The sequence below is a fragment of the Castor canadensis genome, chromosome 17 (assembly GCF_047511655.1).
Source record: "Castor canadensis chromosome 17, mCasCan1.hap1v2, whole genome shotgun sequence".
Classification (NCBI taxonomy): Eukaryota; Metazoa; Chordata; class Mammalia; order Rodentia; family Castoridae; genus Castor; species Castor canadensis.
In genome coordinates this window covers 44197423-44209422 of record NC_133402.1, presented here as the reverse complement: position 1 = coordinate 44209422, position 12000 = coordinate 44197423, and the positions used below count along the sequence as shown (strand labels likewise).

At 44.9% G+C, this 12000-nt stretch overlaps 1 protein-coding gene across 1 annotated transcript in view; it reads right to left on the bottom strand.

Annotated features, from left to right (window-relative positions):
• Gask1a (golgi associated kinase 1A) overlaps window positions 1-3235 on the bottom strand; it is a 53390-nt gene extending 50155 nt beyond the window's left edge. The window contains exon 1 of the mRNA XM_020171898.2: window positions 2774-3235. Coding sequence (XP_020027487.1) covers window positions 2774-2776 — 3 coding nt within the window. The 5' untranslated portion in view covers window positions 2777-3235. The remainder of the gene's footprint in view (window positions 1-2773) is intronic.
• Window positions 3236-12000: the final 8765 nt, after the last annotated feature.

Genomic DNA, 12000 nt, shown 5'->3' with positions numbered 1-12000 from the left:
CCACTCAAAGCCTGGAGAGCAGTCTGAGGCCCCTCCTTGCCTCATCCTCCACTTTCCCCTCCTCCCTCCCTTCCACTCTTACCCCCACTGCTCCAGGACTCACAAGTTGCTATCAAAAAAGCACCTTCCATCTTCCACTAAGATACCAGGCTGGGTCCTGGGAAACTGGGTCAGATCTCAGGCCGTTCCTGAGAGTGTGTGTATGGTTGGGGGTAGGTCCAAAACAGAGAAGGGCATTCTGGAGGTTACCCACAAAACATGGATTCCATCCTCACTCTCAGGCAGCTGGGCCTCCACACATGCACCTGTGCACAGGCACCCAGACATGCAGGGATGGGCTCCAAACTCCCCAGGAGCAAACACTTTAGCAGTCACATCAGAAGATCCAAGCAAAGATAGCTCTGGTGGCTCACAGCACCCATGCCTCTGAGTGCAGATACACTCTGGGTCTAGTCTAGCTTGGGAGGGGAGCTGGCCTCTGGGAGGCCCATCTGCAACATGTTCTCTCACTGGCCCCTAAGAAAAAATAAAAGAAATAAAAAACAAGGAACTAATTTCTTTGTGAAGTCTGTTCCCACCCCTCTCAGTCTACCCACTGTTTTTTAGAGTGACTCCTATTTAGGCTGGTTGAGGTTAGGGGATTGCTTAAAATCCTCTGTCCCTGCAGAGCCTGAGTTATGCCCCAGGATCATAGGTAAAGGGGTTGCCCAGGGGAGAGAATGCATGTCAAATTCCCGTGACTGCAAGGGCTAGATTCTTAGGTTCCCAATTGATTCCAAAGTCAGTTTAATCTCTTTGGGGGAGCCTGAGAACTCCAGGGACTTACTCAGGGCAGGGACATTAACTGGGACATCCCTGTGTGAAACCTCAGAGGCCTGCTCAAGTTTAAGGGCTGCATCCTCTCCAGGAAGCAGCATGCAGCAAAGGAGGCCCAGGGATACAGATGGGACAAACATTGCCACAGGGTAGGTTTTTCCTGCCTGGTAAGGAGAGAGACTAAAAGGAGCAAGAAATCTATTTTAGGATAAAATCTGGTTCTACTTTATCTACACTGGAGAAGCATCCCAGACATATCTCCTTGGTTGGCACTGAATGAAAGCCATCTATGACTTCCTTAACGTTTGTTTTAGGTCCTGACTAAGAGAAAAACAATTTTTGTGGTTTCTCGGCAAAACTCCAAGTCTTATGGCATTATTAGGGCACAACTTTCAGTTGCCCATGCTTAGGACAGCTCAATAGCTGAACACTAGAGGTGACATCCAACCTCACAATTCTTCACATATCACTAATATGGGGAGCTAAGTGGCACCTCAGAGGCCACCTGATTCATTCTCTCATTTTATGGAGCAGGGTGCAGGAGCCCCAATGGACTCCCAGGCCCCTGTATCCTCTCGTGCTGTTTCCACCCAGTGCTAGGCTCCCTGTGGGTTCCTAGGTCTGTGGATCACAGGATCCTTCATTTGGAGAGAGAAGCAAGAGACCCTTCAGATCTCCAAGGCCATCTCACTGCCAGAGGTTGCTACCAGGCAAGTGAATTGTGACACAGTGGACTGTGGACCTAAGTACTCTTCAAAACACAATTTCAGAACCCAGAAGCGTCTGAGCAGGAAGAAGGCAGGTAGGTCTCCCATCTCAGCTGCAGGAGGCTGGACAGGCTCTGTTAGATACTGCTAATGCCCCTCAGAGAAAAGGACTGGCCCCACTCTCCCAGCCACACTCTTGTCCCTAAACAGAGAATCTGTAGCAAACCCTCTCCATATGCTTCCATTGCATATCCTGTACCTCGAGCTACACTCGTTTCAAGCTTAAGATTTCAGGGTTCCTTTCTCTTTAGCAGCTTTGAGAAAGAAACAGGAGAACTAGGGAGAGGCCTTCATCAGGGGAAAGGTGAAACACACACAGCCCTCACACACTCACCTCACCTGAGCCCCTACCTCCTGTTGGCCAAGCCTCCACATCTGACAGGACACCCTGGGAGCTATTCACAGAGACCTATATCCTGCAGGAGAGGATCCAGGTGTCCTAATTTCAGGCCCACAGCCAACTTCCCAAGAAGCAACTCTGCCCTCTGTGGGCTTGGAGTGGGAGGGAAAGGGGTATAGAAGCAGGCATCAGAGCCCAGGGAGCTGCAGAAACCAGGGTTTTCTGCTTGGAAGCTGTGCCAGTCCTGGGTTTACATGAGTGCTTTAGCTAAACCGCCTGGGCCGAGTTCTCAAAGGGTTTATCTGCATGCCTGCTGGCTGTCAGTGAGAAGAAACAATCAAGTCCACAGGTCCTTCATGTCTCCCACCGACCAGCACGCCCACATGTGCTCAATGGTCCTTCTGCCCAGTAGGTAGAGTGAGGCCGGAACTGGAAGTCAGGCATTGATCCTCAAGTTCGACTCAATGGTAATAAATGTTAAAGCGTTTTTTTTTTTAAATTAACCCAAACTAAGCTATAGAAGATAGCGTAGGGTTCGCAAGCATATTTTGAGAGGAAAAATGTGACTCCAAAGGCTTCTCACCCATCAGAGACCGCCTTGGATGCCCCACGGACTCCTCCCCTCTCCCAGACCTGTGGGTCAGATAAACTTGAGCAACAATGAATGTCCCCTACTACGGTCGTTCCCCAAGAGCACCGTTTACCCCAGTTCTGGGTAAAAACGAAAACCGCCATCGTTCTATGCAAGTTTGGGAAGCCACGCAAGCTGTGCGGGCCCAGAGCCAGTGCGCGCCACCTGTCCAGGCGCCCACCGGTCCTCTGCTCCAGTGCTCCCTCCTGCAATTCCTACCATGTCCCCACGGTGACAGGGCCAGGTCCTCGGTGCACTCAGCCGGCTTGCAAACTCATCCCGCCGCCCCCGGGCCGCCCCCGGCGCAGTGGATCGCCGGGCTTCCCAGGATGCTCGGCCACGCTCGGCTTGAGTTTCCTGGACTGAAGGTCCACACCTCTCCAGCTGCCAAGTGGCCCTGCGCCAACTCCCGGGCGTGCGATGCGCACGGAGATGCTCCGCAGGTGGAGAGCGGGACGCGATCTGCGCGCGGGATCTGTGGGTCCGAGAGAGCAGTCCCAAGATCGCGAGCCTCCTCGGTCTGCAGGGGACATCTGCAGAGTTTGCAAAGTCCCAGCCCTGCGTCCCGGCCCAGCCTCTCCATTCCCTCTGAAAGCGCGGGAGGGGGAAGCTCCTTTCACAATAAAAGCCCTGCCCGGGGCTCGGCCAGCCGCAGCCGCTTGGAGCAGGCGCCCAGGTGCTGGGAAGGAGAGGGCCCCGCCTTGCCCGCGGGGTGAAGCGCCAAGGCTGGGCGCCAGGCGTCGCCCCAGTCCTGCCTCTAAAGGGTGTGGGCGCTCTGTGAGCTCTTGGCAACCTGCGGGGCGGGGCTGAAGGTCCCCAAAACTGCCACCCTCTGCTACAAAGTCTCAAAAAGACAAGTCTCTTTCATTAGCACCTTTTCTCCTGGTTTAGGCTCAGTTCCCAAGAGCGGTTTGGAAAGAAAATCCGTTGACCACTGAAGGTCATTAACAATGAACAGATTTTCTCCTGGAGAGCTGAACAATGTTAAAGTTGGGAGAGCAAGTGGCTGATACTCTCCGCTTTGCACCCGAAGACAGTTCCTTCATGTCCCCTGGGTCATCTACTGCCCAGGTGACAGTCAGGGTGGGACCAGAGGGTCGGTGCACTCCTTATAGGGGAGGGCACTGGGCTTAAGTTTGGAAGAAGGCTGGCTTCACTGTTAACAGCTGGGTGACTTTGAACCAGTGCTGGGACCTCTGACAATATTTGCACCTTAGGACTCTTAAGAGCCTGGAGGCAATGGGTGAAGGTACAGTGCCTCAGAGAATCTAGGAACCAGGCTAAAAAATAAACTTCCAGGATTAAAACTGCCTGGATTCACCACTGGTTGACCCATTTCAGGGTCTCCCCAGCAGTCACCTGCCCCAGAATACTTTGAGGTTGTCACTAAAAGCAAACATCCAGGGGGACGTCTTAGGATGCAGGTTGGGTGGGGTGGCAGGCAGACAGAGGAAAGTATTTCACTCTTACTGTTCCAGACACTTTGGGTATTCATTTCATCTCCACAAACGATCCTAAGAGGAAGAGTTTATCATCATTTTACAAATGAAGAAACAGTATTAGGAGGTTGAAGAGACGTTCCTGAGGCCAGACAGCCAGTAAATAGTTCAGCAAATTCAAGTGTCTTTGCCAGAGCAGGAGAGGAAGAGGGAGACATAGATCAGGCAGAGAGAGGCAGAGCTCAGGGCTGCACAATACAGCTGGACAGTGCATAAGGAGTCCTGAAAGAACAGGGAATCTGAGCCCTGGCTGAAGAATGACACAAGAGGGAGGGACCCTGGGCCAAGCCCTTAGCATTTTATTTGGATGATTAGGGAGATAATGTGAGTCTTTTTTTTGCCTTGAAAAGGGGCGTAAGATGTGCCACAAACATTTTATAAAAACATTACTTCATGTGATGCTCACTGATATTTCCTATTCTAATTGCTTTTAATGTGGTCTCAAATCAATAACTTTTTTCACAAATATGTTCTAAAAATACAGTTTGTAAAGCAGACACTCAAATGCTAATTCCATTTCTTTGTCGGCACCAGGGTTTGAACTCAGGGCCTCCCACTTACTAAGCAGACACTCTACTCTTGAGCCACTCTACCAGCCCAAAAATGCAGTTTGTAATCCACTAGATAGTAGAACAGAGATATTTCTTTAATGTTTTCCAAAGAGCTTTTTGTGCTCTGCAGAATATATCTGTTATATATAAAAAAGAATTTAAATGGCAACAGTTCTGTGGGTGAAGTTTGGAGAACACTTAGCACAGTTAAACAGTTGGTAATTTTTATTTTGTTGGCAACAGGACTTATCAGAGTCTTTGATGCTAAAGTACACTGAGATTTTTCTAAGATGGGAAGAGAGTGTTTGGTATTTCCCAGGTTTACTGGAAACAGAACTCCTTTAAAGAAAGCAGCTCTGAGGATTCAAGGGACATAGTTTGGAAAAGCTGCTCCAGGATCTGATCCAGCCAAGTGAAATATCACACAAGAACAGAGTTAAAACCCTACATTCTGAAGTTCCATACCTCCTTACTCAGTGGACCCTCTCCTTGGCTAAAGAGAATACCAGGTAGGAGTGGAGGAATTCCAGCTATAAATGAATACCTGCCACCTGACCTCCAGCCAGATTGAATATGAGCAGTCAGTACCACAGGAAGGGCCAAGCTGGATAAGCAGATAAAATTGAGTTTTGGACCTATAAGTCTGAGATATATCCCCAATGTACAAGAACTCCACCAGGAACCTGCATTTCACAGTTCCTGCCTAGAAAAATCAATTTCCTTTTCTCTAACCCCTAGTTGACAATGATTTCTTCTGCCTTTGAAACCGTAACTTAAATGGTCTGTATTATCCTAGATGTGACAATTTGTCTCCCTGATAACATACACAAAGCCATGCCTGTCACTGTGACCCAACATATCTACAATGTGACAATCCTTGCCCTGATCTTTTTTCACTCCATGGCTCCCTGCTTCCTCACTCTTCGTGAATTTAGGAACCATTTCTGCCAGTCACCTATATAATGTGCCACATTCTGTGTTTGAGGCTGAACGTCAAAAACAAAACATATTGGAAAACTGTCTAGCAGTCTCTACTAAAACAAAACATACACATGCCCTTTGACCCGACAAATCCACTTGGAGACCTGTACCCACAGAAATGCCTTCTACACATGCTCACCAATAGCTATGTGAAAAAGTGTTCATATGAGTAGTGTATTTCGTGATCCCAAGCCAGAAACAATCCATCAGTGGTAGAAAGATAATGATGGACTCACACAATGGAATAATTTACAGCAATGGGAATTCGTGAACTACTGCTACATTCAAACATGAAAAGAAGCCGGCATAAAAACAGGCCAAGGTGTGATTCCATTTATATGATGTTTTCAACAGACAATGCTGATTTCTGCTATTAGAAGTCAGAGTGTTACATTGGAGGGGAATCATGACTGGGAAGGAGACAGGAGGGGACTTTTGTGTGATGTATCATATTTTGTTTCTCAATCTGGCTACTGATTTCAGTATTGATGACAAATGAAAAATTGTCAAGTTGTTATCCCTATGTCATGTCATGTGTACCTTTCTGTATGTATATTAAACTTCAGTAAAAAGCTACATAAAACAAGAGTTGATAATACTGTCTCTAAGACCAAAGGTGTGGCTTAATTGGTAGAGCACTTGCTTAGCGAGCACGAGGCCCTGGGTTCAATCCCAGTACCAATAATAATAGTAACATTGTCTGTAGCCTTAAAGAACTCACAATCTGTACCAAACATTTTTCATTATTCACCTAACTAGCAATACTTTTAAAAACTTTTTAGGAATTTATTAAGACTAATATCATGGCCTAATATGTGTACTTGAGAAAATGTATATTCTGTTTTTGGGTGCATCATTCTGTATTTATCTGTTAGGGCCAATTTGTTTGTAGTGTTGTTCAAGTTCTCTGTTTTCTGACTTTCTTGAGTCCTTTGTGTTTTTCTTTCAGCATTTTTAATGTCATAGTGTTTATCTGGTAAATTAAGCAGTTCCCTCACCCTCCCACCCCCCTATACCATACACACACACACACACACACACACACACACCCCAAAGGGCCTCTTGGTTATGCAGCGTTCTCTGCTGCAATGGCAGATTGGAGAGCTGTTCCAAAGAGCTGAGTTACAGTAGTCACTTGAGCACCCACTGACCCCAGCTCCCCATCTTTCACACATAGTTTAAATGTGCTCTCCACCCCATTCGAAGTAGTGCAGTCATGTTACTAATGTTAGCCAATGATAGGAGCGGAAGTGACACCACCTTTGTGTGGAAGCTCTAAGACCCCAAGCAGGACTGGCTACATTTCTTCTCTTAGGCAGTGACTAAAAGGCACATGTCAAGGTAGAGCTTCCATCAACTTGGATCACTGGGTCCTTAATTCCTGTGGAGCCCACTTCCCTGTAATCCTGCAACCATGTAATGTGTCCATGTAAGTTACATCATCCAGGACAGGGCTTTTCTCTTGGTAAGTGCACCGAAACAGTTGTTAAATCCACGAATAATGAAAGAGAGTGGAGCTTACTTTGCAACAGAGAATGCTGACATCCAGTTTACATTATTTTTTTCATTCACTGAACCCCTATGTTTTAGGCAGCATCAGAGCATTCAGTTAAAAAGATTATATATTTCACAATCTTCCTTGCAAAAAAATGGACAGTCAAGGAATAAATGGAAATCACTGAGTGAAGCCTATAAAAAACTCTTGAAGAGGGGCCAGAGCACTTTATATAATTGTTACGCAAATATTCACTCCCTTCCCTGCAGTGAAGCACAGTATGTGCCTTTGCTCTACTGTCCCTGGGGCTGGCCAGGGACTAGCTGTGACCAATAGGTCACGGGCAAACCTGTGCAGTGTGACTTGGCTTTGCATTCTGATGACTCACCATGTGAAAAACAAGCACAGAGATCATTTGATCTTTTGAAATTGAAATTGGATTCTAAATAAGTGTTTATTTAATAAAGAAATTGAAAAATCCCATTTATGTTAACTGTCCTTTTCTGTCAGCAGTTTTGGAGTTCTGGTGAAGTCTTCTAAAACTCAAGTCATTTTTGCTGGATGAGTTTTGTCATCAAATGACTCCAGTGTATTCTTTTCAGGTTCCTTGTGGCATTGTGAAAAAAATCACATTTAAGAGAAACTGTGTTTCTCCAACCTCATCCTTCATAAATTTCCAAATTAAAGAAGGAAATTGCTGTGGACTGAATGTTTGTGTCCACCACAATTCATATGTCAAAGCCCTAACCCTCAGTGTGGCTGCATTTGGAGATGGGGCCTCTAAGAAAATAATTAAGGTTAAAAAAAGGTCATAAGGGTGGGGTCCTGATATGAGTAATGCCTTTACTTATTAGAAGAGTTATCAGAGAGCTTGCTGTGTTCCATCCCCAACTCACACCCACCCCACCCTGTGCATGCACAAAGGGTCACATGAGCACAGAAAATCACCTGCAGCCCTTACCAGACACCAACCCTGATGTTACTTTGATCTGGGACTTCCAGTCTCCAGAACCACAAGAAAATAAATTTCTGTTGCTTAAGGCAACCAATTGTTCATATTTTATTATGGAAGCAGACTAAAACACACATCCTTCTTGTCCCACACTTTAAAATTGTGATTTTATGGCAGGCCAACATTGTAATATCTTTCTATGCTGACAACAGTGACAGTCACATCTATTCCTATAAATTTAAAATTGCAAAAAGTGCTTCTATAGGTATCAAAGAAATTTAAAAAGTGCCCCAAACTTTCATTATAAAAGCCTCAATATCATATGTAGGCAATTACACTTAGCAATATTGTGTACAAGATCTGTAGGTCATTTAGCAGGCAGGGTCTTTTCATTGTCTTTGGTAAGAAGTTTATACACTGAATGGAATTTGTCAAAGATTACATTTTCACTGTCTGCTGAATAGGCAGATTGGTGAGGAATGTCTGGTTTGTACCAAGATTGCTGGCCCCACCAGTCATGAGACCAACCAGACCACACCTATGACTGGACTGTTTAACTATGCATATTTTCGTTCCCTGCCCCCAGTGCTTTTTGTCTATTTAAACCTATAGCTCATGTTTGTACCCGGAAGATGGCTGAAGATGAGCTGAGTACTTACTCTGCCTCTTTCCAAGGCATGCCTGAGCCGTGTAATAAACCTCCTTTCTCTGCCTTCACCAGGCCTCTTTATTTGGCTTTTAGGGGTGGGTAGCATATGGAATCTCAGGAGTTTGGGCCTTGGGTCCAAAACTCCGTTTTCAAAAGCACCTAATACTCAGGGGCAGCATTTTTCTGTTGCCATGATTTGATGTACTGTTTGATGAATTGTAAAGAGTATGATCATTGATAAGATTTGACAGAATCTACCCTATAATACACCGTCACACTACATCTATATAAATCCTTCTATTTGCCCTGAGGACATTTTAATTGCAAACTTGTAATCGAGAAATACAGCTGCTATGATTTAGATGTGTGTTGTACCCCAAGGGTCCATATGTTGAAGGCTTCTTCCTCAGTGTGACAGTGTTGGAACAGAGCTGATGGAACCTTTAAGACGTAGGGCCTAGCAGAGGTCCTTAGGTCATTGAGACACTGACCTCAAGATAGTTCTTGTGTGACCTCTTGGGAGTTCTCAGGAGAGGGGTGTTGTAAGAGTCTGAGCCTGTCTCTACCCAGCTTTCTCTGGTTCCTGTTTGGAGACATAGCCACTTGCTCCCACATTCACACCCACCATTTCCATCCACCGTGCTGTGATGCAGCTGAGAGAGCTGTTGTGTGGATATGGGCACCATATTCCTAAATTTCCAAGACTTCTTTTCTGTGTAACTTGGCCTGTTACAGGCATTTTATTATAGTGATTTAAAAACCTGACTAATACAGAAAATTGGTACTGAGGAGTGGAACAGTAGCTAGAACTATCAGGCTTTGGGAACTATTTCGTGGTGAGGTTGAAAGATTTTGGAGAAGCAAGGCAGAAAAAGTCCAGAATGCAATAAGTGGAGTGTTAAGAGAAATTCAGAAAACAAGGACCCTAATGTCAGATGGAAATGAAGATTCTATGGAAAAGGAAGGAAAATCCAGCCTTATTATACTGTGTCAAAGAACTTGGCTGCATTGTGTCCATGCCCTAAGACTTTGTAGAAGGTTGAACTTCAGAACGATGGACTAATTTATCTGGCAGAAGACATTTCCAAACAGCACAGCATTTAGGTTTCAGAGTCAGAAGATTTGGAAAATTCACAGCCTAGCCAGGGAGAGAGCAAAAAAAAAGTATGTTTGAAAGGCAAGCCAAACAACTTGCTGAAGACATTGGCCCAGATAAAAAGAAGCCAGGTGCTTTTCATCAGGACAATAAAAAAGATGCTTCAAGGGCATCTCAGGAATCCTTGAGGCTAGACTCTCCCATTACAAGCCCAGAGGCCCAGAAGTGCAAATCTGTTTCAGAAACCTTTCAGGGCAGAATTCTTTCAGAGAAAGACCCTAGGACACTCTCTGCAGATTTGCCACCCAGGATCACTTTGAGATTTGCTTCCCTGCATTGAGCTGGCAAAGCACCCTGCAGTTACAGCTCAAGGGGACACAAGTAGCAGCCCTTGGTGTCAGTGCCCAAACAATGTTAGCTTTGCAGAATCCAAGAATTATGAGGTCATGGAAGCTTCCATCAAGATTTCAAAGGAAGGCCTGGGAGACCTGGAAGAAGACTGTTTCAGAGTTGAAGTTCTTGCAAAAACACTATGATTGGGCCATGCCTCATGGAGCTGGGGAAAATGGAGTCAAAGTAGAAAATAAGAAAGTTGAGACCAACAAAATGCACAACCCAACAGGGAAAGCTAACACACTTGCACTCGAACATGGGCAGTGTCTGACAAAGCTCTGTCAACCATATACACCCTCTTTTACTCTCTTCATTTACCCTCCCCCTCCTGCTCCTTAACATGACCTGTTTTATATTCCTGTCCTTCATCATTTAAATATCTGTCCACTGTTCAATGGGGTTTTGCCTTAGATTTTTACCTATAACTATATTGTACTTTAATCAGTCAAACCCCCGCCCCACTGTTACTCTTCCTTATCCTTCACCCCCCCATCTACCCTGTATTGTTTGTTTTCAGTATGTTTCATTGTGTCTTGTTCCTACACAGATGTGATTTACTTCAATATTGTTCGCTCTCTATCATTCTCTTCTTCTTTCCCTCCCTCTTAATCTCCTCTACCAGTCCCACTACTGGAAACATGTTCTGCATATATATGTATTTATGATAATGCTTGTATTTGTATTTTGATCTATCTTCCACATATGAGACAAAGTAACTTTTGCCTTTCTGAACCTAGCTTACTTCACTTAACATGATGTGCTCCAGTTCTACCCATTTACCTGCAAACAAAAAATCTCACACATACACACACACACACACACACACACACACACACTACATTTTCTTAATCCATTCATTAGTTGTAGGACATCTGGGATGTTTCCATAGCCTAGCTATTGTGAATAATGCTGCAATAAACATGGGTGTGCAAGCACTCAACAATTTTTAAAAGCTTCTGTAACAGATGTGACATGGATAAGTCTCATAGACAAACTGTGGTGAGAGCATCCAAACATAAAAGAGTGCATGCCTAATGATTTTATTTACACATAGAACACACAATACACACCTACAGCACTAGAAGTCATTGCCATAGCTAAATCTTGGGAGGAATTTGACTGTCAGGAAACACCAGAAAGCCTTTTCTACTACCTGCACCTGGGTGGCGGGCACAAGAAATCTTTTGCCTCCACTGAAGATTCCCTTACTATTCTCAAGCTGGCTTTTTCTCACTGGGCAATATGTCATGACCTTTCCACGTTAACAAAGGTACCTCTCCTTCATCAATTTTAAGTTGCTGGCATCTTTTTTATTTTTATTAAACATAGTTTTAGGAATCCTGTCACTCTGAGTAAGTTATAAACACTACAAGGGCTGGGGTTCCATCTTACAACTCTCATGAAGAAAGAAACCTTGTATCGATGGAAATAAACCTGAGTTTAAAGCTGAATTTCACCAGTTTTGGCTGTGTTACTTTGGATAAATCACATGCTCTCTTTACGTTCAGTTTCCACCTCTGTGACATGGGGATAATGCCTGCCTCATGAAATTTGTTAGGGAATTTTAAGCAGACAATGAACGTCAGGCGCTTAACACCTAGTAGATACTCACCAAATAATAGCTCCCTTCTTCTGTCCTCACAGAGTCTCCACTGAGCTGTGATGATTTGCTTAACTCGTTCCTGTAACCAAGAAACAGTTTAGAGACTGAATGGAGCACGGTGTCAGCTCCATGTTCTTCCTCATGTCAATCACTTCTTCTCAAGGTCAGGAGCTAGTGGTTTGGCTGACCTCATTCATTTAAGATCCGAAAATGAACTCCAAGAACTC